General features: G+C 42.5%; 2 protein-coding genes across 4 annotated transcripts in view; both read left to right on the top strand.

The window, feature by feature from the left end:
• Positions 1-18,449, top strand: part of LOC118417195 (protein naked cuticle homolog 2-like) — a 28,482-nt gene extending 10,033 nt beyond the window's left edge. For both annotated transcript variants that reach the window (XM_035822648.1, XM_035822649.1), the window contains exons 4-9: positions 10,418-10,502; positions 13,446-13,567; positions 13,835-13,930; positions 14,149-14,507; positions 14,851-15,044; positions 15,374-18,449. In XM_035822648.1, the coding sequence (XP_035678541.1) occupies positions 10,418-10,502; positions 13,446-13,567; positions 13,835-13,930; positions 14,149-14,507; positions 14,851-15,044; positions 15,374-15,951 (1,434 nt within the window). In that variant the 3' untranslated portion in view covers positions 15,952-18,449. The remainder of the gene's footprint in view (positions 1-10,417; positions 10,503-13,445; positions 13,568-13,834; positions 13,931-14,148; positions 14,508-14,850; positions 15,045-15,373) is intronic.
• A 1,677-nt stretch (positions 18,450-20,126) lies between these two features.
• Positions 20,127-25,037, top strand: LOC118417983 (caspase-6-like). 2 transcript variants are annotated; one of them, XM_035823769.1, is made up of 8 exons: positions 20,127-20,190; positions 20,555-20,622; positions 21,138-21,413; positions 21,634-21,703; positions 22,129-22,367; positions 22,645-22,823; positions 23,153-23,315; positions 23,652-25,037. In XM_035823769.1, the coding sequence occupies exons 2-8, from the start codon at positions 20,586-20,588 to the stop codon at positions 23,885-23,887; spliced, it is 1,200 nt and encodes a 399-aa protein (XP_035679662.1). In that variant the 5' UTR covers positions 20,127-20,190; positions 20,555-20,585; the 3' UTR covers positions 23,888-25,037. The 2 variants fall into 2 exon arrangements, with proteins under 2 accessions (XP_035679662.1, XP_035679664.1); XM_035823771.1 differs by having other exon boundaries at positions 20,163-20,190; positions 20,537-20,622.
• The last annotated feature ends 504 nt before the right edge of the window (positions 25,038-25,541 follow it).

The raw sequence follows: 25,541 nt of genomic DNA, 5'->3' as shown, positions 1-25,541 counted from the left end.
CAGAAAGATCCTAGATTAGACTATTGCTCAGACAAAGCCCCACTTTGTGTAACCCTCTCTTCTTGGTAATCTCCTCCCAATAGTGCTTCCTACAAAGGCATCCTTTGAAGTAACATCCAAGAAGCTTTGAGGTTATTTCCTTCTTTGCTTGTTCCCTTTGAAGGAAATACACCCTATTAGTCATTCGTGACTAACTTTGGAAGCTGCTCGCTTTTTCCACAGACCAAACATCACAGTTAAAACCTCGGAAGATAACTTCGAGCTTTTCCAGTTTGTTCCTATGGGGAGTTGCATGACTGGTAAGAGGATTGTAATTACCTGAAAGATTTCTTAGCATGCAACTTGGCACTAAGGGCAGTTGCAAATGAGCAAGCTGGATCATAGTTGCTCATTAATCATGCAGGAGATGCCCCAGTCCCTGTAGACTTGCTCTTTGGAATTGTTAACATAAAAGAGAATAAATGTGATAGAATACAAGGCAGTCTGCGTGCAGCGAGGGTAGAGCCATCATGATCAAAGTCAATGAGAATCAGTGGGGACCGACCCTTCCTTGGGACCATCTTTTCTAACAAGATGTGAGCTCATCCTCTGTTACTAGAGAAGCTTTTCTTCACTTGACCTTGACTCCTGGTGGACCTAGTCATCTTCCGGTTGACTTTGCCCATCACTCTTAAGATGGCGGAAAAAGTTTTAGCAGATAGTCCTCTTGAGGAGGGAAATGTCATAAAACGGAACATGGTTTTCTTCTAATGGGGTAGTTAAAAGGAGAATGAAGGGTTATCATAAGGGTGAAATGTTAGCTGAAAAGATTGCTCAGTAAACAGCGACAGTATGTCGCGTCCGTTGGCTGTATTGCTGGAAATAACGTCCTGTTATCTCATATTGCCTGTTCACTTAGCCCAAAGGGGCTGTATAATTTGGGATTAGTCTGTAAAGGGCAATGGTCCCATCACAGTGCCTTTAGGAAATGCAGAAAGTTTATCCCGGTGAATCTTGATAAATGAGGGTCTATGATGTTGCAGATCAAAGGAAGATCTGGTACAAACCCATGTGAGATAGGCAAAGCGTAGATACGTTATCTATGCCAAATCAAAGTGTTGGGAGGGTAAGGCTTTGGGCTTTCATCATCAGGTTGTATTAGTTCTGTAAAGGGGCTTAGCAGAGATAAAAGCTGTTGGCTTTGATGTGAACTTCAGAGCTAAAATAATGTGGTGCCTCTGAGACTGGTTTATGTTCGGCAATGCCCACTTTGTGAAAGGATATGAAAGCAAGAAGCTCAAGCCCGCTTGTCTCTTTGATCTTGTTTGTCAGTTTTACTATCGCCGAAGATGTGCAGTAAAGGTTGGATGGCTCTCTTTTAGTTCACGCATTTCAGATGGATGATATGCGAAACACGGAGATAGCTTGGAAGTGATACTTTTTTTGCACGTAGCTGTTTTTGCAATGTGGATAGGTTGATCACTAGTATTTTGCAGTTATTTTGGTTATGGGCAACCTAGATACTGTATATAATTATATACTGTTCAGAATACGATAGGGTAGCTTCATTTGATTTGTATTTTCATGGGGTGATTTTGAAGGAGCTTAGGTCTGTTAAAATTAATTTTCTATATCTGTACTAAATGGTCATCATTTCAACAAATAACCAACCAGTGACTTTCATGATGATGTGCACCTCACCAGAAAACATGGTCCAATATTTGGTTGGAAATTTCAGTTCAAGCATATACTGGACCTGGGATTAAAAAAATGAGATAAGTAGGAATCTATACAATCTGGGTCATACTTGTTTAAAACGTAGCTACTTTAGAGACCTTGTCTAGACCCCTTCATCAATTCCAGTATTAGTATCTTTCATATTGTTTTGTAGGTCGTTGAAAGGAACTGTTGTGTCACAAGCCTGATAGGTGTAATGCTGGAGGAAATCATTGACATATTCATGAGCGGTGATTCTCATTACACAATATCTGTTACACCCTGCTGTACATTTTGATGTCTTGCGTATTGTAAGCCCCAAAAATGTGAGGTCACTCGTGACAGAGTCAACAGTAAGCCGTTTGCTCAGTGGGCTAAGTGGATAAGCACTGTGTCCCCGTCAAAGGGAACGCTGCAAGCTTCAATCTCCAACCCTCGTTTTGAATTTTTCCATAGCCTGGCTGTAGAGGAATTCTGTTAATAGTTTTTCCCCAAGAATTTTTGGTCGCCATTCTGCGTCCGCAAAAGTTGATGAGTTGTGTATGCACGGGCAGGCACCAGAAGAGGACGTGCCCTAATCGTACCTTGTGTACGTTTTTCAGCAATTTAGTTAGTCGCCCAAAGCTCTTTCTTATTGCTTGCTTAGCCACAGTCAATATTGATCAGGTCGGACTCCATCCCCGGGCACGGGGCATTTCCAGCCTTGCTCGGAATGCTGGGAATGCCGTAGCCGCCCGGAGTCGCCTTGCTTCCTGTTTAGAGGAAGTGCGGACTTTGAGCCAAGGGATTTCCACCGAGGAAGTTCCAGAATATCGCCTTTGACTGCAGGGTCCCATACTTCTTACATGTCATCATTGTGCTCTTGTTGTGGAATAAGGATTAGAACAGACAAAGAGGAAATAGAAAAAGATTCCATTCTAAGGCAAAATGTCTTCCGTTGTCTTTTGTTATGAATTAATGTAAGCTACAATGTTGGATCTAGCTAGACTGATGAAATACAGGCAATATTGTCTCCTCAACTCAAGTTATAGATCTGATGTGCACATCACGGCTGTGTCATTTTGATTCAATTGATGAACCACCAAAATCTTGTTGTAGGTAGTGCAGGCGATGTCCGTACCAGTGGAGTGCTACATCACTCACGCACCTCTCCCCTGCATGCTGAAGTGCAATTAAAAGACATTACTGCACAAGCCATTACGCACTTAGCCACACTCTCTCCTGCAGTTCCATTACAGTTACTAACACCAAATTGGCATGCAGATGAGGAGGTTTATGCTAATGTGAACAAGTAAAAAGGAAAGTTCTTCATTGATCCATCTATGCTAGCAGTAACTGTCCTGTTGAAGTGCATTGAAAGCCTCTTGGTTCTGTCCCAGGAATACTTGAGAATTCATGTCTTTTGAAGATAAGGGGAACTGGTCCCAGTTACAAGGGGTCAACATAGTATATCTCAGACTCAGAAAATACCTTTGTACCAAAGGATGAGGCATTTTGGAAGTCTGGTGGTCTCTTAGCGACGACATCAAAGATTTCACCCGTGATAAACATTGTTTGATGTTGTGTCATTTAGCCGTCTTTTTGTCCTTGTTATAAAAAAGAAGCTGTTGTGTGTGATTGGAGTACAGATATACCAGGGGTGCACATCTCTGTGGTATACAAGCATGTTGAAAATGCTTTGAAGGCCACAACTTCCACTGGGCATCCCTAATCGCGCCACCAAAGCCCAGGCTGGAAACATGGCTCATTATCACGTATTTTCAAAGTGGCCAGTCCAGCCAGACATGATCAAAATTTCACACCCAGGTTGATCAGGCCTTTATATAGACTACCTCTCACACTACCTCCCTGGTCAGTCCATGAGTTTTCTCAGAAATTTCAGTGTTTGTTTGCTTAGAAAGTACAACCACAACCCCCCAGTAGGACATGTTGAGGTTGTAAGTATGTTGACCAATGTCACAGGTCTGGTCTGGATTCTAGAGAGGGGGGAGGGCTACTTGCAACTGGCTGTGTGTTCTGTGTGGCTTTGCTTAGCATCTTGGGAAACATGCTATCAGTGATTGATGCCTGTTTGTAATACATCAATCAGGGATGAATATAAAATGTCAGGTACAAAACAAGTAGATTGCAATGATTTGTTCCTCTACAACATTATTAGGTAACAAGATATGCAGATTTGAACCTCCATTTGTATTAGTTACGGTTATTTTTGTATCAAAAAGCAATTTCTTGACATTCTTGTCACAGAACATTCAGTAAAGGGATTATTGGAAGGGAATTGTGGAAGAAGATGTCACAGCCAATAAAAAGCTTAGTCCCTCATGTGCTTGCCCTTCAAAATGACAAAACCCATTCCTTTCCAAATTCCAGTAAGGAAGTGCTCCCTGGTATGGCTATCTGGTATGTCTCTGTCACCGCACTGTCACTTCAGGTGCCACACCCCCATACCGCTGGAGGACAGGTAAATTTCGCCCATTTGAACCTACCTGTAACCTAAACGTCTCAAAACTAATTTCCAGCCGTGTTTCAAATGCCGCTTATTTCCCTGCGGACTGAGCCAAGGCTACAGCGTATTTATAGCACAGGTGTTGTGTAGCTTTCAGTATAAAACAGGTGTGGAGTGGACCTTATGGGACGTATCTGAGAAGGGCTGGCAGGCTGCTTGTACATGTTTTTGTGCCATGCTGTGACAAAACAGAAAGCCAGTATAGAGGCCTTGGCTTCCCCTGGTGTACAATGGCAGTGACCCCTTCCTACATGTGGTGAATGCTCAAGATGTATCACTGATAGTGTTGGACTCCCTTTTGGCACTGCTGGGACCATGGCCACATGACACAGCATACATGTATCAGGCAATGTTGGGGATAGAAGTGGTCCTGCAAAAAGAAGAACAAATTGCTTTCTATCTGGTTTGATAACAATCTTGCCACTTTACTTACAAGTTACATCTTGCCATATGTCACATAGCTTAGACCAAGTCTGGTTGTAAGAATGGATTGAAAAAGTCCAAAGTGTGTTTCTGTAAGCAGTGTAGCAGGCATTCTACAGTTATTCCCATGGTATCGGACAAGAGAAGCAGCTCAGGCACCCTAAAAAAACCTTGGTGAAATATTTGTTATGTATGACTTGCCTTCCGAAAAGATAATAGCGGATTGCCTGTTCTCTTCATTGTCTTATGACCTGCCCTCGGGGCCATTTATCTTCAAAGGCGGCTTCCATCCCTTTGTAATGCAAATATCCTTTGAGCCGAGGGCGGAAAATATTGGCTTAGACGGCTATCATGCATGCGAGTAGCCGCTTCAACCAACTGCTGTAATGAGTTCTTTTTGCACTGGTTTCATATCATTTCATGCTCTGGGTGATGATCCATTGTTGGGTATTGCCAATTTAATCAACACTGCAAGGCAATAAATCATATGTCTGTTGAGTTCGAGTCAAACCCACTTTGTGAAAATCATAACAAGGAAAAAGATATCTGAGTGCAGGAACTGACATTAGCGAGATCCAAGTTTTCTTATGTCACCAAGAAATGGTTGATAGACAGCTCATCTATAGCTTATAGATTGAATTTATCATTAAAAGTTATAACCATCTACTTCTTTCTACTTTCTGAAATTAATACTGACCTTTCTTCAAAGAAATGTATTTATGTTGAGATGTATCAGCCATGTGAGGGTTCAAGTTGAAAAGCATTAAAATCTGAATGACACCCTAGGCTTTCTCCCCCTTTTCATGTCCCAAATGTTGTTTGCTGACATCTGGGCAGTTTAGTGCCTTCAACTCCCAGTGACCCCTAGCTGACTCCTGCTTTGGGCACTTCAGATTTTACTGGCTGTGAGTATGCACATGTGATACATTTGTTTGGCAAGCTCGCCGCACAATTCTTGCCTGCCTCTATTGTCAGGCAAATACCTCCATGGCCTTGTCCCTTTACCACCGGCACAGTTTGAAGACTTTGCTTGAGTTGATAACCTAGAAACGGCAGTAAAATGGGGGACTTCCGGTGGAGTTTTCCAAACAGACCACACTCTTTGTGCGATCAACAGGTTAGCCCACAATTTGTACTTTGTGCGATAAGGGTGTTTGTTACAGTAACCATTCTATTCTTCCTCGCGACCTTTGCCCTCATCATAAGTGCTTGGCTTTGCCTTGGGGCGACAGGGAGGGATGTGCGGTTGAGGCAAACAATGGAAGGGTACAGTAAAAAGGTACAGCGTTCTGTTTGTAGGAAACCTCTGCTGGGCCAAAGCTCTGAAATCTGTTGATGTTGATGTGGACATGACAATGATTTCACAAGGAAAGGGGTTACATAATTGTTGGTATAACCTCACTATGGTTTGGTAAATACTCAAGGAAAGAGCTGGAAAAAGAATTATATACTGAAACACAATGCCAATAAGTGTAATGTTTTATCCAATGCATTTAATATAAGGTTTCAGTGTGAAAATTCGTTGCTGGTGGGATAGACTGGAGATGCCAAGATAGCCATTTGGAATGTTGCATTTATCCATTGTTTCTGTTTGGCCAATAATCCTAATTTCACCTAACAACTTTGTGTCCTATTAGAGACGATTACTATAAATGAAAAAATCTGAAGAGACTGACTCTGTCCTGTGACAGGAGTTTGATTTTAATTTTCTTGATGGTTCCCCTCAAGCTGTTTTCAATCGAACATGTCTAGCAGAGGAGGAACAGGAAAAACACCCAAATCTCCTGGTATGCTTTCATTTAGAAGAATTACACAAATAAGAATTCATAGACCAACTCCCCTTCCCTGTCCACAAAAGAGTTAGCCGTAACTGGTTGCAAGTGGACCTGCGATGACCTGTGCAGGAAAGTTGACAAGAGTCGCCCTTTTCTTCTAGTGTAAGATGATCCTCCTTACTTTCCTTCCTCCCCACCTTCTTCTGGCCTAATGTCCCCCATCTGTTGCAGCCTTGCCTGTCTTCAGACCTAATACACCAGGACAGGTCCAGCCTCCTGCATCTGCACTGGAATGCAAAGTGCTTTGTGCTGGGACCCAAACTTTACCAGCCACCTTTCAGGGAAATTGAAAAGATGGCTAGCTAGGTTACCGCGAAGCAGGGGTAAGCTGGACAATGCTACCTTTGTGCAAGGCATGGGCGGTTGTGGTAATTGATTTCCACCCAGGAATAAACCTCTCCTTCTCCATTAGCCATACAGTGGTATTCAGTGGAACAGAGCTGAGAGGCACATGACCCCGTTCGCCACTTGGTTTCCACAGCGGAGGTTTAGAGAATATCCCAGGGAATGTCACAGAAGTTCTCCGTCTATCCTCGCTGTCATTATGCTGCTAAAGTTGTTCGCTTCTCCCGTGCCTTCTTAGGACGCTGCTTGATCTGCATGCATTTTGTAGTTGATTCAGGCAACCAATCACTTCTCCAGCATTGATTGAATGAATGAATAGTTCATTGATATTGGCATTGTGCATGGAAAAATTCATATAGTTTGTAGACAGTAACAGACACAAAAACAAACACAGGACAATTTTTGTCCTTCCTGAACAGACAAGCTGTGATCACTTAGTTCTACTGTTTTAAAAATAGTTTGCACTGAAACCAGTCGTTGTAGTAAAGCATTGTCCTGGTGTCACCTGGAGGATGAACTGAACTAATTGTCTATAAATAAGGGATGTGACACGTGGAACTCTTGAAAAATGCCCACTGTTGCAACATTGAACTTCAAGTTTAATGAAAAGTTTTTATTTAGCAGTTGGTCCTTTATGAGGTTTAGGCAAACGACCTCTGTGAGCTATCCTTTTGGCTCCATGCAGAATTATTTCAACTAGAAATTTGTAGGTTGGCAGGTTGGTAGGAGTTATGTTTCAGCTGTTTGGATTCTGCGGTTATTTTGCTGAGATTGGTATGGGAAGCTGCCACAAGGCCATGGTTGACTTGCCGTGAACATTGGGTTTTAGGTGTCAGTCCTTTCCCCTACTCCTGACATGTGTCTCCGCCAACTTGGGAATTCGCAGTACCCTCCCCTAGTACCTGCCCTAAAGGGACATTCCAGTTGATTTCCAGGGGGATGGGGATGGCTTTGTTTAGAAATTGGAAAAATGACTTTTTGAAAAAAGTACATAGTTTTTAATGTTTAAAGGAGCAGAAATGAATCACCAAAGTGGGTCTGGTTTTCATTTCCTTGCTTTTGAAGTCGCATGTCTCACCTCACCTCACAGTGGAATTCGCTGTCTTCTTGGACCTGGCCAACATGGAAATGAGTCACCTGTTAGAGATTCTGATACTCCTCCTTCGTTTGAAGAAGACTTGTTTTTCCCTCCAAGTACAGTATCATACTATGAGTCAGCAGACATCATACTGTGCTGTATGTTTTGAATGTATCCTTGATATGCTGTGCCTGTCTCCAATTATATTATTTTTAAGTCAGTAAAGAACCCACCATCTTTGCTTGGAAGTAGCTATTTCTTCTCCTATGCAATATCCCCAATCAATATTTGAATTTGTAAATTATGTAAGGAAGTACCTTCTCCAGGTGTAGTTTTCTCCGACCGCCCCCCCCCCCCCCCAAAAAAAGATGCAAAAGTGTCATAATCCACAGTCCCTATGTCTTTGCGAGAGCACCGTCGGAGCGCCACCCTCCCATGAATACCTGACAAATGCCTGTAGGCAGAGTAGTTATATGTCAGCATGGGGAACAGAAATTATTTCCAGCCTCCATGGCTGCCTTGAAATTAACATGGAGATCAAAGATGGCACGTCCTTGGAAAGGGCTTTGGTGTTAATCCTTTCAGATTTACTTACCAGAAAGTTAGGACTAATAAAGCGGTTATTTGTCTGAAGGATGCCTGGGGCAATCTTCAGTCCAGGTGCTGCAAACACTTTACTCTGGAGGAAAGCCTTCTTGATTTCCTGTCTTGTGAGGCTGCCTTTTCATTCTCAAGGTCATAAACAGATGTTACAGAAATTAGCCTGTTCATTTTGACTTCCACATTAGCCATAATGTCCTACAATATGTATGTTGATATTCTCAATTAAACAGCTTGAACAGGATTGTTGCAGCCCTAACTCTCTCCCTGAAATAGGATAAAGAATAGGACACATCTCAGGAGTGGATTTCAACCATTTCTGGTAATAGTAATAGTAAAAGTTGTGAAGTTAAGTGTACCCTCCACTGCAGTCCCCATCCTGAATAACCTGTAAAAGTGAGAGGACACACGCTTACAACCATCCACACAACTACACAGTCATATTATCCTTGTGTAGAGTGATGAAGCCTTTTTTCAACCCAGCTCTTCTCTGGAAGGAATGCAATTAGCAAGAAGCTCTTTGTAACCCAACTCTGCTTGCTTTTGAAGGTTTTATGGACATTACCTAAAAGCCACTCCCTAAGGCCCAATCTATACACAGTTTTTACCGATATCGGTGGATGTGTCGGGAGGGATCTGGAACGCTGGCCGCGGGACACCCGTGGCGCTTGCAGTCATAAACAGCTATATAGCCTAATGAGCCCGCGTTGTATGCTAATGAGCCTTCCCGAAGTCGGGACACATCTACACACGCGCGGAAGCTGTCGGGGACCCCTGCTAAGCTATCGGGGACCCCTGCTAAGCTTTCGTACGAATGGTCCGGACCTTTCGGGAGAAATTTTCCCGATATCGTAATGGCGATATAGCAGTTCCATCTAGACGATGAAAAAAAGCTGTCGGCGAATGGTTGTAGGCTCGCCGATATCGGGAAAAACTGTGTGTAGATCGTGCCTTATACACGCTACACTGTGAGGACACAAGCCAACTCAAAATTTCTTCCTTGAGACGTCTTTTAAGTGCCCAAGTTTGACCAAAACGTGGAATTGCTGCTCTCCATAAACAGAAATGGGTTCCCCTCTTCCTTGCATCAGAGGTAATTTTTCCTGACAAGTTAGCGTGCCAGGAAGTGAAACGTACCTGTTCTCATCTGGGTCCAGTTATGACTCGGGGTCTTCCCCACCCAACGTTACCCTGAACTTGACCTAAGGGGTTAATGAACCTTACAGATAGGTCCCAGGAGCTCTGCAAAACACTGGCTTTCCACAGCAAAAATATCGGACTCACTAGGGTATTGACTTGTGTGCATTTTCATATGTAGATTCCAATGGCAGGACTAATTTGTGCAACAGTTTCTCATGCTCTACTTGTTTAACAAGTAGCCATCTCATATATCTAGAATGAGCACATGGATTCAGTTCTAGTCTGCAAGTCAACCCATCATCCTGTTCACTGGCACAAGATTTATGTGAACTCCTACCAGGAGCTCAAGACCTTGATGGTGCTAGATATGATAACACTGTCTCGGCACAGGGTTCCCTCCTGAAGCTTTCAAACTTGCTCTGTCTAGCCCTAAGTCCCAATGTCCTTCTAACTTACAGTGTCCTGTTTTTAACTTCATTTACTCTCGTTTTTTTGTGTATGGAATCTTACAGCCATATTTGTTATATCATTAGGTTGATATTTGATTAAGCACTGTAGAAAATTGGCAGTTGTATTGAGTTAAAATGAGTAAAACTTAGCTTTCCTACAACATCTATCTCTTGTATGAAATCCAATCTGAATGTCTTGGTTGCTGTATTTGTTTACAAGTGCATGATTTATGTGACCATCAGCAAACTTGTGTGGTGCCTGTACAGCTAGCTGTAGTTGTAAATTTCTCCTGTTGGATGTTGTGCCTGTTAATCCTGGTCTAACCCTGTCTGTCTCTCCCCCCAGGAGCCGCCAGCCCAGGAGATGGAAAAAGCAGGTGGCTGCAAGCCTGTGCCAGTGGGCATGGCAGATGACTGCTTCCCGCTAGAAGGTATGCTTTGATCCTGATGGTAACCAGTCTGTTATAGTTGTGGGGAGGGAAGGGGTGCAGACTGGCCATGGTCCACCAGATTTCCTGTGCCCATCTCGTGGCGTGGTGTTGTGATCAACTTGTGTTTAGCAACAAACACAACATTGTAATAGAAAATGTTTGGGATATATTCTGAGTGTATTGTAGTCGGGTTCCGTCAGTAGTTTTCTGTGAAAGAAGTGAAGGGATGGTTTGGTGACGTCATGGTGTGTATGTATGTGAGCCTTGCGTGTGGCTCCCGCTCTGTTTGAGAGACACAAGCAGCTCAAAGGGATTTCTTGCAGGATGGTTTTGAACTGTAAACAGGTCACAAACAGAGTAGGGCTGTGCACTATAGCAGCAATATGTAGCGGAGCCCACACTGACATCAGGTTACAGAAGGGGCCTTTTGATCCAGGCATTTTCAGCCAATGTTGTTCCGGCCCGTTATGTAGGACATAAACTTTTGAAATTCCACCCTGGAGAAAGTAATCAGGGGGCCAGGGTTAGGGATGCCCTATAGGTCTTGGCCTGGCTTGTGCTTGTTTGATCATAATTTACTTCAAGAAAGAGTGGCTTTGTTACATAGGTTCTAAGTGAAGCTGTTCAATACAAGGTTCAACCCTTTGGTCCCTAATGGGACTAATTAAGTCTTACTTTGGGGAAGTTTCCCTTGAGTTTGAATGTGTCTTTAACGGGCCACCAAACACCAAAACATTGGTCTATTGCCTATAGTTTAAAAAATGCAGAAAGCAGAACAATGTAGGATAACCTCTTGATTTAAACAAAAGTAGATTTAAAAAATGCCACCACCCTACAGAGTACTACCCTCCCTTCTTCTCACCACACATGTATGGTTTGGATTTACTCCACTTGGAATTTTGACCTCAATTGAAACATTTCTGTTACCTGCCCTGGCGTTTTTTGTTATGTGTTTGTAAACATATGCTATTGGTTCATATTGTTGAAAAGTAGCCGTTTTCTTCCCCGCCACCCCTCCCGTATAGGGGTGGTCATGAATGAACAGAAGCTGCAGGGGTGGTGGACTAACTATGGTTGTCGTGGTAACTGGCCAGGTGTACAAATAACGACAAGGAAAACTAGCCTAATAGGGATCAGCTCCCATAACAGTGGATGGCTAATTTTCATGTCTTTTGCTGTGAGTTGAAAATAATACCTGGGTTCTTGCATAATTAGATTGGAAACAAAGTGATCAGAGCTGTTTTCTCTGGGCTGGATTTCTCCCTAAGTGGTCAGGACCATGGCAAGACTGGGGTCTCCCATGCATCTTGGAAGGAAACATGATCTGGCCCTGTAGGCCTGTAGACCATGAGTTTGTTGAATGTTTGTGGCAGACTTTGCCTCAGCCTTGTGTCGGACAGAAGGCGTGTGTAGCCAAAGTCCGTAGAATTGGGACTTTGCCCAGAAAACTGGCCCCGGCTTACACGCAGCCTGACTGTCTCAGCCCCGTAAAGAGAGTCGTGCGGTAGCCCCATAAAGAGGGTCCTGCACAGGGTAAGGGTGTTTAGGGCACAACAGGTAGTTTAGATTGGCGAGTTGATCAGGTTTCAGGTCGAGATTTGCCTGCACAGCGAGAGAGATCACAAGCAGTTTACTGTTTTGCCAAGGATGAACTATCCAACATTCCAGTCTTCTTTTGAACTTTTGTGATTCATCCTGCCGTATTCAATACATTGCGGACTGAAGGACTGACTGGCAAATTTTTGTTTTAAATGATTGAGGATTGTGATACTTACTGAAGAGGGAGGGTGGGGGGGCAGTCAGGACAAGGGTAGAATCTAATCCTGGTTGTTATAAGGAGTAAATCACCATAACAGCAAGATGACATGCTCTGATTCCCACAAGTAAACATCTCCTACTTCTCAAACCAAGTGGAAACTAACTTTTTTTAATGATATAAAATAAGGATGGTACCCAGCCCATTGTCTTGTGACATCACTGACAAAAAGCCATGGTGCATTATGACCAGGCTAGCAAAAGCCTTTGTAACCTGCCTTCTTCCGGTAAAGGAAACAGTTGGGTAAACCTCACGGAATAAACATTGACAGGTCATTTGAGAAATTTTGTAGCTTCCCAAAACAAAGCCACCTGACCAGGCAGCCACAACTAACCACAAAGCCAGGCTTTATTTAGCGCTGTATGAAGTCTCTGTCATTCAGGAAAAATCCCTGGACTGAGCCACACACACTCGGTAAACAAACAAATACTGCTGGCTCCTGCCCTGAAGGAAACAAACCAGGCAACTTCATAAACATGAAGGAGAGTCTGCCATTGGAAACACAAACACGCTAATTGTCTGGCCCAAATTACAGGAGTAGCCTGCTAGTCTAGACAATCTGGCTCAACGAGTTGTGGAGGTCTTGGGCACCAGTTTAACAGTCTCATTGCTGATGTCATAATGGAGGAACTGTTTTTGGGGAAGGTTGTTGTATTACTGTGGCTTCTGTTAGCGCAATTGAAGTACCTAGATACATTTGTGTGTGTTCCCATTGTCAAGGAGTGTGTTTGAGCAGGTCCAGCCTACAGAATGACTGTTGTGGGTTTTCTTAACCATCCCAGCGAGGACAACTTAACTTTCTCAGAATGCTCTTCTCAACATAGCCAGATCAAGGACAATGAAAACTAGCCTAATAGATCACTTATCATTAGCTGTTGGCTTCTTTTAGTTTTTACTACCAGCCTGCCCATAACTAAGTCTAAAGGTAACCTGGTTGAAATTTTGAACTCAAGTTAACTGGTAGTGTTCATGTTGGTTCTCTTGTAAGGTCTCTTGGAAATAAGACTGACATGAGTTGTAGTTTTATAGTGGCATGTTAACATTTTGATGAGGACATAAACTAAAGAAATGGGCACAAGGCCAATACACCAATAATAACGACTGTTATTCATTCCCTCATTCTTCAGTGCAACTTCCGCCTGAGACACCAGACCCTGGAAGACGGACGCCATTTTATGTTGTAGGGCCAAACGATGGAGACAGCAAATCTCCGGTGGAAGAAGGTGAAAAGCCTGGCCTGCATGTGGAGGTACGTCTGGATTAGATGTTGTTCTTATCATGGCTCTGGTCATTTGCACTGGGGCTATTCCACTCCAGAAAGCTGAAAGTTAAAATGGTTTCCAAAAGTTTCGTGGTGTAATGTGGTGGGTTGACGTTACATGCAGCTCTTACCAAAACAAGATGTAACAGCGTAGCCCCTTTTAAAAAGTCCACAGTGGTTGAAATGAAAGTGCAATAGTCAGATAATTTGTTATTTATACCTTTTCCTAACCTAGTTATTGTATTCTTTGTGCAGGAGTTTGAATGTGGGGTGTCGGTGGAAGGAAGTGACAAGCAGGAGTGGACATTCACCTTGTATGACTTCGATGGCAAAGGCAAGGTTACTCAAGAGGTGAGTCCAATGGTTTCGTAGCACTCTTTCTCTGAAGGGATGGTATGAAATATTTGTTATGAAGGCAGGTGTTGGTAGCAATATCAGTTGGAACTGTGGTGCAACGAATGTGTGGTGTAGAGAGTTTGGCCCTTCAGATTCTCTCAAAAGTTTAATGCTTCAAGATTTATTGCTGCAATTCCATGTTTAGCTGACAGGTGTCTCTGTTTCTGTCCCAGGATTTTGCTACCCTCCTACACTCCATCTACGAGATGGTGGGGAACTCGGTACACCTGCCCAGCAAGAGCAGCAGCAAGGGCAACAAGAATAAGACATTAAAACTGCGCCTCACGGTGTCGCCTCCCAAGAACGGCAAGGCTCCTGAGAAACGGGTGGAGACAGAGATGGAGCAGGAGGAAGCGAAGGATGACGACGGAGATAGCGGGAACGAGGGAATGTCGGAAGGGTGTGAGACGCCGACTCGTAAAAAGTCTTGCAGTGCTAACGAGCAGATGAGGAAGCTAAACCTGCATGAGTTTGTGCAGAAATCCATAGAGAAACAACAGCAACAGCAGCAGCACAGAATAGCACAGCTAAGGTCAGTCTACATTCACATGTTTGTTATTAAGTATTGGTGTTGTGAAGTCTAAAACCTTGCAGGTATAGACTGTCTATAGATTTAACTCACTTGTTCTTCTGTCAGTTTGCCTGCTAGATAGAGCACTCAAGATACAGTGATTAGCAGTTTGATGTTTTGGTTTCGTTCTTGTATGGAACTCATAAATTGCTTTTCATGAAGTTCTAAACCATGCTTAGGTAAATATATTAGCACATTCATTGAAAAATTCATTAACTTTGGCCAAGGTTCTTTGTGTAGAAATAGTTTTAACTGCTTCCCATATCCCCTGGCTAATGCATCAGTGCATGGTTGTGTTCCGTAGGAGACACCACAGCGACAGTCACAACCACCACCACCACTCTGCAGACGAGGTGAGAAGACATCGCCACAGCCATCACCACCACCACCGCGGCAGCAGCAGCAACAACCGCTCCAACGTGCACGAGAACCCCGACCGCCGCAGCCACTACCTGGACCTGGCCGGCGTGGAGAACCTCAATAACGCTCCCATCACGGGTAGGTTGGGTTGCTACGACGGACTTTTCCCGCAAACTCAGGCTGGAATTATTCTCACCCTCTGATTGTCTTGCAAACTTGAAGGAATTGAATTTTAAATGTTCGATCCAACTCAATTTCCTTTGATGCTATCTTTTCATTATGGGTTATTATCCTGTAAGGAATCAGATGGAAGTTATAGGTTAATTTTTTCAATGGGAGGTAGAATTTGTTGCTAATATGTTGTGTTTTGGTTATTTGCTTTGTTACCTGTAAGCTCTGATTACTGTACAGATTCCCATGAACATGCAGGTAACAGATTGAATTGAGTGTGTTTTTCTTTGCTCCAGGGATGTATACATCCTCAAATTCCCAGGAAAACAACCACTCTCGGTCAAGGTCGAGAGGCCATGAGGGCCACCACAGGTCAAGGTCACACGACTCTCAAGAACTGCAAGGATTGGCCAAGCACGAACTGCACGTGCACAAGACGCGATCAACTAAGGACGTGCCACACAGCTATTCCCGAACGACAGAAATGCACCACACGCAAAGAATAAAAGAAACACATGGGATTCCAAAACTGAATGAAAGTACTGTTGCACGGATTATTGAGATCCAACAAAGGGCACGAATGTATCAGGACATGGGAAGAAAGGGACAGATTTGCCCGGTTCAGCCATCTTTGAATCCCTCACGAACAAAAGGCAGGCCGACGGGCTACGCGGCCGCGTTGGTGAGCCCGCCGGGCTTGCACGGACACAGGCGGCACCACAGACACAAGGAGGAGTTCAAGGCTGTACAGGAGGTGGAGTTTGTGGAACAGACGGGAGAACGCCCGGCGTCGGGGCACGTTCAACGCCACGAACACCACCACCACCACGAGCACCATCACCACCATCACTACCACCACTATCATGAGGCATAGCGACTCTCCGCTCCTGCAGGGCTGCACCTGTCACTGTTCTCCCCCGGCATGGTCCCCCTCGAGGGGAGGGCAGTGATTTGTGCACAAGTTCAGAGGAATAACAGCAGACCAGTGTATCTGGTCAGTTGTGGTTCATGCATAGACAGAACTGCACTCTCTCCAATTCTTATCTTTAAATCAGGTCACCTATTTAAAAGAAGGAGAAGAAGAAACATTTGGCACCCAGTTTTCTCCAAAGGAGGAATACTGTAGAGAATTGTAACTGATTTGACCAGAGAAATGGAGAGAGGGTGCAGTAGGGTCTTGGAGTGGCAGCCATATATAGACCATGTACAAAGTGGTGGCATGTGAAGGGTGTAGGGTGGCTAAGGTATTCTAGACTTGTTTGTACATAAATTTTTAGACTTCTCAGAATAGTGGTACCATGCATTTGGGTAATGGTGTCCAATGCATTTCTTGATGTGCCTGAATGAAGGCACCCTCGGGTGACCAAAGGCATTGATTTTCAGGTGCCTGCATAATAGGCAAATTAGTAGCCACTCAAACTAAGTAGAATTATAAGTTCAAATAGAGGATAAGAAAAAGTACCACTGCCTTCACATAATGAAATCTATTTTTCTATTTATTATTCTTTGCCACTTTTGTTGTATTTTGCCAGACTGCATGTACATAAACGTTATTCCTCACAAGTTGACAGATATTTGTTTACTACAATATCTTTCAATCCATGTCGACATGTATGTATCATGGCCAGTTTATAAAACAAAGTCGTGCATAGTAACATTTTTAGAAACTCCGCAAGGTCATATTTATTGGTAGTTTTGAAACTTTTGAGAGGAAGCCTGATATGTGTTGTTCACAAAAGCAGTTTTGTGAAAGACAGTGGCAAGTATATATGTATATCTATATACACTCTGATGCCAAAACACAATCAGGGAAGTGAAATTAGGGGCATTTTTGCAAGTTGGATTCTCTTAATCAAGATGTTCATCCCCTCCCCATAAGTTGTCAGTCCTATTTATTCAAGGCCTGACTGATATATATGCCATGTTTATCAAAATTATTACCACACTTCCTGTAAATTTAAAAATCTATAGTTTTGAGATTAATATATACAGTACCAATGTGTATATACAACTTGTACGTATGATGATTGTTGTTACCCCCATTAACTTAGTTATTTAAGTACCTCGTAGGTGAAGAAAACACTGCTATCAACTATTGTACATTGTATTTTTCTTTTTGTTGTGTTGAACCTCTCTCATGATTCTCATTGTATTTGACCTGCTTATGTTTTTTCACTGATGCAGTGATGTAAAAAAAAAGATAGGAATACCAATTCCAGGGCACAATGTTACAGGGTTGGACGAAGGCTGCAGACAATATGTGATATGCAGATGGAAGAAATATTTATGGTAAATATTAAAGTTCCAGCCAGTAAGATATAGATGTAGGAAACAGTGCCCATCTGATTGGCAAACTTACCACTAGTTCATGTGGGAGGTAAACTTACATAAGTGTGATGGTCAAGGTAAGATTCGTCTTATATTCTATATGTTTATTGCCACATACTCCTATACATGTATGAAGAATCTGAATCTCAGATGTTATAAGACATTTTCTTATATTTCTATTAATATGGACCAAACAGAAGTTGCCAAAATTGTCACTTTTTCATCTGTTTTCCTCATGGTCCAAGGAAGAGACAGTCTCACAGCGTTGCTATTCCGTACACACTGCCAATGTCACATATTCTTTAGCCAATGACCGTATCGTTCATGGCCTATTTTTCTATTTTGTTCAAAAACTTGACAGGAAGTTTGTATGTCAAGTCAACAACCACTACAACCATGAATTGCCCCAGAACCTATTTTTCTCTTGCATAAGTTTCTCTTTTTTTGTCCGCTGAAAGATGTCTGTTTAAAGAAATATTGATTTTGCTGATGCAGCATTATGAATTATGGGTTCTAACAGCCAAACAAAGGAATTGTACAGGTATAGTGACTTTGTGAGTCAAAGGTGTCGAAATTTCTCACTTGAAATATTGAAAGTGGAAACTGTTACAAGATATGTGACTGGTGCAAATAGGAACGTACATACAAGCCAGTATTAGCAGTGATCCATGTGTGGTTTGCACCACTGTCAATCATGTAACGTTACCCCCAATCTTGTATGTTTTTCACACTACTGTCATGTCAGTCAGGGAACAATATTCAGCAAAGCACAGAATCCACTATGTTGGCAGCTGGAGCAACTGTCTTCGACATAGGAAGTTCTATTTCCAGGGAGGAAAGAAAGAGAATATCTTTCATTATATTGAAAATGTGAGGACAATGTTAAGTATCATGTCATCACGTGTAAGGAACCATGTTTACTGTAGATACTACACACTTGTAGGTAGTGTTAAGTGCTGACTGTACGGGATACGTATTTTGTTGGCAACAAACTTTGTATGTGTCAAAGGTATCTAATAAACATTCTTTGTGAAGGACAAATTACTTTCTTGTGTGATTGAATGTCTAATTATTTTCAAGTCTGTAAGGGAAGGGAAGCAAGTGTGTAGACTCAAACTTGGAGGCAGAAGATCAAGCCTCAACTTAGGGGAGGGAGATAGTTTAAGTACCTATAGATCTACACAGACGTGTCAGATTTATGGGTATGATGTACCTCGGATGGCCGAATCAGTATGTTGCTGTTTGGAAATAGGTTCAAACACTTCTGAAACGTCCAGTTATTGAGTTAACAAAATGTTGAAGGACAATGTAACGTTATAGAATGAGTGGCTCGTTGAGCCAAATAGTTAAAATCAGTGTCACAGAAAAACATTTCCTAAAAAGTTGACGTCCACGAGTGGAAATTGCTCCCTTAGATTTTGGGCAAAGTCAACCTATGGTGTCCTCATTGTCCCTCTTTGGCCAAATTTTACAACTTTTCAGATAGCATTGGTGTGGTCAAGTCTAGTGTAAGGAGGTTAGCAGACCTTGCATCCAAAACCTTAAGAACATATGTCAAATTTGAATAGAGAAAAGCTGGAACCAGAACACCATTTACATTTTAAAATAATAGCTGCAACGCCGGTTAGCTTGAATATTTCCATATAGGAGACCAGCGCCTACCAGATTAGTTCAATTTATATACGGGTTCGTGTACTTTTCAAGACAGACGAACAGCAAAGATCAAAGGAGGACACCATGGATCAAAAGCGCCATCTATCTCCGATGGGTGTTATTGCAGCTGTAGCTGTTCGAGGGTAGCCTGATATCCGGCCGTATTATAGCTCCCGAGTCTCTTCTGTCCTCTCTACAAAAACGGAGAGGTCAAAGGAGACTCGGGAGCTATACGGCTGGATATCAAGTTAGTTTGAGGACCCAACTGAGTGAACGGTAGATAATGGATAAAAAGCGACTTAAGATCTAACGTTAATCCAATCCAAATGAAATTAACCGTTAACGTTACAGTAAATTCCACCGATTTTGCTAACGTTACATGTCATAACTGACCTTCGCGAGAACCATTACATGTCTTAGTCACTTGGTATGAGGAAAAACTGGAGGCATTTGTTCTACAAGTAACTTACATGGAAGGAAACTTGGTCCCATTTTTTATTGATTGGCTAGACATGGCTGACGACTTTCTATCCCAACATCTGCTTATAGGATCCTTAAAGTCTACCTCTGGAAACTAACCGTGAAATGATATTTTCTTTATTTTCGACTTGACGTTGGTATCTGTTGGAGTGTCTTAGTTGTACTAGTATGCAAAGAGAAGACTAGAGTCGAACCACCTGTTTCCTCCGCCAAATCTCAGTTAAACGTAACGTTATCAAAAATTATTACGATCCATCAACTCTTACTTTAATGGGTTATTCTCTTTGAAAGTCTGAAACGAAAACCGGCTCCTACGGTTTAAAAAAAGGCTACACCACCTACTCTCTGCCTCAAGAGCTATCTAACACTCAAAAATCACATACAACTTCTACCAAATACATAACCTTCTTGGCCAAGGCTTGCTTCTTGGCGAAGGCATGACTCCCTACGTGCAGTACTGGTACAAACCGTCAGGCTAAGTCTAATGATAATGCAAAGGCTTTGTTGCTGTTAATAAATTAATCATAAGAGGTCGCTTTTGTACCGTGAAGCCAATGGTGTTTGCCGTTCGTTCTTGTTTGTGACAATTTACTTCCGGTTTCGAGAGGGCAACGCGTTGCAGGCAGTGGAAGAACAGCTTGGTATACTCATAGTACGTAGGTTTCACTTGATTTTAGCGATGTTAGTTTTTACTTGATCTTCAAGTAACAGAGAACAACCCGGCGAGGGTTTACTGAACCGAATCGTAGCCCAGCAATCGTGGATAACGCAAGAGCTTGTCCAGTGTGTATGGGACCAGTGTTAGGCCATCATCATCATATCAGTGTTAGGTCAGTGTAAATGCAATCCTCAGTACTTTTAACAAGGAGGTTGTGCACTCTGAAATACCGATAGCAACTTTGATATAACGTTATTTGCAACATGTCTCGTTAACGTTACATGTTGTATTTTTTCCTTTATGCACATCTTGTATGAAGATTGCCAATTTTCACTTTCAGTTTCATCACTTTCCTCAGGTGGAGCTCCTGACTCAGAACTATCTCAGGAATGTCTGAAGAAGAACCTGTTAATAAAAGACATAAAGGTTTGTAAATATTCACAAGTCTGCTATGTTCAAAATGAACCCTGCTTACAAGTATGGCATATGTAGACTTTGTAGAGTAATCTCCAAGCAGATCCTAAGGTAGCATAAGATTGTATCGAAATAGCACATGCACACTCCTAGGCCAGCTAGACTCCTTTACCAGCTTTTGACACTATCTTTTGCTACCGTAGGATCTGCTTGGAGATCATAGGTAGAGTATGCCTGCAAGCAATGGTCTGTAACTCACTCTCGTGTCTATTGAATATACTTACCAGCAGCTTCTATTCCATTCCTCTGATTTTTTTCTATAATCAAATACTCCACCTACAAATTATGGCATATTGATAAAAGATCCACAAATTGACATGTGATGATGACAATGTTTAACTTGAAAACTTGGAATTTGGATCTGTGCTGTGACTAAGAGTTGGGACAGATTCACACAAAGGACAGTTGTGATTAGAAAATTGACAAAGCTGCTACCAGAAATGTTTCACTGTGGAATGTTGGTACAGGGGATGGAGACTCTGCCCTGGCAGGTGCAGTAGAAGGGATGCTGAGGGGGCCCGTGATAAGGATGGACAGAGAGAGGAGACAGGAGGCCCCCAGGGTCGGCCCCGACTGTGTCCCCACCGGTGACGGGAACTCTGCTCTAGCTGCAGCTGTGGAGGGGATGCTGAGGGGGCCGACTGTGCAGCTGGAGGAACAGAGGAGGGTGGAGGCACCTGTGGTGGGGCCCGGGGGGATCCCACCTAAGGAGGTGTGTTGGGGGCCAGGACATGCAGAAAAGGGTAAGTGGGCTAGGTTTGTACAGGTATGCAGATACAAAATACTCTGGTATGCAGATACAAAATACCTGGGTACAATCTTGCAGGCTAGACAAATCAATGTAGTTATGATCACTCATTTCATTTCAAAGAAAGAATGTTGTAGTGTACAACTGACATAACTGTTACTGTTGTAAAATCAATGATGCTTAATTCTTGATAACATGATGTTTTGTCTTCACAGTTGTGACTGACTCGTCCCAAGAGGGCCAAGATGAACCGGATGCACCAATCTACAGTATAGCAGTGAGAAGGTAAGTGTAGGCTCATCACTTTGAACCTGACACATCTCTAGTAATGACTGCACATATGAACTGCTACAGTGCCAGTACACATGTAATTTTGAACCTCAAATATGCTTAAAAAGTTAAAGATTAAATGCACATCATGTTAGGTTGTACTATAACGCCCGTTATGTATGTTGATGATAGAAATGTAGTTATATAGAAAGGACACTCCCTCACTTAAGAAATTTGAGTAGTGCTGAAAATCTATAGTGACCAACTATAAACCAGAGTACTATTGTACATTTATATCATTACCAACATGCAAGAAGAAGCCAAACCTGTATGCTAGACTTAACAATTCAGTAACACAACAGGTTTATAAACAGGTCTTTATTGTGATCTGCTTCGTTAGTCAGGATTCCTTCATAATCCATGTTTTGCTGCCTGCACAGAGCCCCGCCCCAGGCAGAACTTGTGCAGGATCTCCCCAGTTATAAAATGAACCATCCCCAGAGGGGGCTGTGCCTGGTGTTTGATAATGAAGAGTTCCACTGGACGACCAAGATGAACCGGCGCCGTGGCTCCCACGTGGACGCTGGGAATCTGAAGGCCCTGTTCGAGGGTCTGGGCTTCTCTGTGGAGGTTCTGAAGGACAAGGAGATCACTGAAATCAGACAGATCCTCCACTCAGGTATTTTGAAGAAGTGTCTTTTGTTTTCTTTCAGGGTGTTATGCTGGAATGACAAAAAAACGTAGTGTGGTAAAAATCCAAGTGAAAGCTTGTCCAAACTTCCTGGGATATTTTAGTCTCCAAGTAACATAAGTCTTGTTGACACAAGCATCGATAGAGGCAATTTCTTTTCTTTGGTAAGAGGACTTTTTTTATGATCTCATCTACCTGTATATAATTGCAAGGCGACAGTATAACCCACTGCTTATATAGATGTATTTTTTCCACCAACTCTCAGCCGCCCTGAAGTACGACCACAGCCAGTCGGACTGTTTTGTGTGTGTGTTTCTGAGTCACGGGGAGGATGGCATGATCTACGGGTACAACGGCACAGTGCCGATCAAGGAGCTGACGGACATGTTCCGAGCTGACAGGTGCACATCACTCAAGGGGAAACCTAAACTCTTCTTCATTCAGGTCAGCACATGGATAACAAAGTGATTCTGATTGGTGTTGTGTGGGTAGCATTATATTAAAAGTATAGCGCATAGAATTCTTTGCTACACTGGTACAAGTGGTAGAACAAAAAAGTGAGCTCAAAAAAGCTAACTTGGAAGCATGATTTACCCAGTCCTTCAACATACAAAAACTTTAACTTAACAATGCCTCTCCTCCTAGATCCTCATTGCTTAAATGAAACTTAAGTGAGAAAACACCGCAGCTATATGTAGGAATGATATTAGCGTGCATCACATAGATTCTGAAGTGTTTTTGGTTTCTGAAGGTAAAGATTTGTTTACTAATAGGCATGTCGGGGAGCCAAGCATGAGATTCCTGTAGAGCCGTTAGATGAGCCGGATGGTCTGGAGGGAAGCGGGGAGGCGGAACCCATGGACGTGGTGGACGCTGGTGTGAGACCCACCCTGCCGGCGGGAGCTGACTTCCTCATGGCCTACTCAGTGTCTGAAGGTGACCTTGATCAGGAATTTTCCTTATAACTCATTTGTTGGCAAGGTGTAATTAGTTGAACTTTACAAAACCACCCTAAAAAGCTATATATATGATTTATTGTCATCATTCATAAACATTTACTATAACCTTGACTTCTCCTGTATCATCTTTTTCATATAGAATTAGTGAGCTATAGTCTTATTCATTGAACATGAAACATTGAATGTTGAAGCTGTTTTCTGCTTGGGCTCACTCACTCACTCACTCATGGCCCATGACCTCAGCAGTCATAGGGGCTCCACACCATCCAGCATCGGCTCTTTAACCTCATACTTGAACCTGTCCATCTCTCAGGGTTTTACTCCCACCGCGACACCGTGAACGGTTCCTGGTATGTCCAGGACCTGTGTGCAGCGCTGAAGCAGCACGGGACCAACATGGAGGTCCACCAGATCCTGGCACTGGTCAACCGCATGGTGTCGTGCCGAGAGGTGGAGCGCACCACGGACCAGAGGTCACTCGGCATGAAACAGATGCCCTGCTTCCTGTCGATGCTCACTAAAAGACTGGTTTTCACTCCCAAAAACTGAACAGATCAGCAACACTGAAGATACTAACTCCTTTGTTAAGGAACATTATTTTCTGTACCTTTATATATCTGCAGAGTATCTGTGTGAGTGCAGGATTGACCACTAACTACCGAACATGAGGTTGTGAGGAAAGTTGGCACCAAATTATTTGAAAGTGTCAGTGAGAGCAGACAATTTGTACTTAAGATTCTTTTACACATACAAGTTATTACATCACATGAATTTGCACTAAGGAAACGATTAACAAGAATATATGGAGGATGACTGAAAACAAATTTTTAAGAAAATGAAGTTTACAGAGCAAGATACAAGATACAAATAAATTGTGCACTTAAAAATGTCACACAAAATCCAGTTTACTTCTGTGTGATTAAACATTCCAGAACTGTTGTCAAACTGCTCCAAAGAGCGCGGATAAGAACTATCAATGTCACGGGATGTCGTGCCTCAATGAATTTTGCTAGATTAGCAGTCACATTTCTATATTTGTGTGGGACTCTAAAAACCTTTAGTCTTATAGACTATTGCATTTAGAAAGGTTGGGAAGCCCAGAGAATATTTCAAGATGGTGGGAGTCAACATGATGATTGAAATGTCATCACTGTTCCCCCTAGAATTTAGAAAATGGAAGAATTCCAATGAAGAGCTGTTCTGAAGTTTTCTGTATTGTTAGAAGAGAAGATGAAATTTGGTTTGTCGTGATGTAAACTGATATGTTATGTCAAAATCTGATCTTAATACCAAGTTATAACTGGCCTTGACTTAAGGGCATACTAAGGATTGAATAATGAAATGCATGATGTATTACCACTGAAGCCAAGTTATGATGTCAAAGGTTAGATAAAACTTCTCATTTCAACATATTGAAATTGAATACGCTGTAAAAACCACTTAAGAGATCAAAAATGTACTATTTAAAAACTGTATTTTGAGTGAACCAAAAGCTTCTTGATGACATTATTTCTGGCTAGTGAGCCGTACAATATATTATTCATAGTCTTTTAGATCGTCTATATAAGAACAGCAAAAGGAGCTGCTTAGCACTACTACACTATACTCTATGCACTACTGTATGTAGATTTTTTAGTCTTCAAAGAATGGAGAAGGGTTTCAATATATAACATTCCAATAAATCCATTTATCCCCAATATATCTTGCTGTGTTATTTCCTTGTGATTGTTACTTTTCAAAAATCATAGACTTATGTTGAAAATACTGTCAAAACAATGAATTTAAAGGCCCAATATACATGTAACCTCCCCTGGTGCTTAATTCATAAATTGATTGATTTATTCATGGCAATTTTGTTTTGAGCTTCTGAATGACTGATTCCTCTGAAATTCTGTACCAAGCATTCAGCACTTCTGACCTGCACTGTACCAGTGTATGGATGCTGGCTTGTAGCTGTATGTGTGTGTGTGTGTGTGTGTGTGTGTGTGTGTGTGTGTGTGTGTGTGTGTGTGTGTGTGTGTGTGTGTGAGTGTGAGTGTGTGTGTGTGTGTGTGTGTGTGTGTGTGTGAGTGTGTGTGTGTGTGTGTGTGTGTGTGTGTGTGAGTGTGTGTGTGTGTGTGTGTGTGAGTGTGTGTGTGTGTGTGTGTGTGTGTGTGAGTGTGTGTGTGTGTGTGTCTGCGTGTGTGTGTGAGTGAGTGTGTGA

This window comes from Branchiostoma floridae, chromosome 6 (genome assembly GCF_000003815.2).
Source record: "Branchiostoma floridae strain S238N-H82 chromosome 6, Bfl_VNyyK, whole genome shotgun sequence".
NCBI lineage: Eukaryota > Metazoa > Chordata > Leptocardii > Amphioxiformes > Branchiostomatidae > Branchiostoma > Branchiostoma floridae.
Note: the sequence above shows the minus strand (reverse complement) of the source record. Positions and strands in the feature narration are given on the sequence as shown.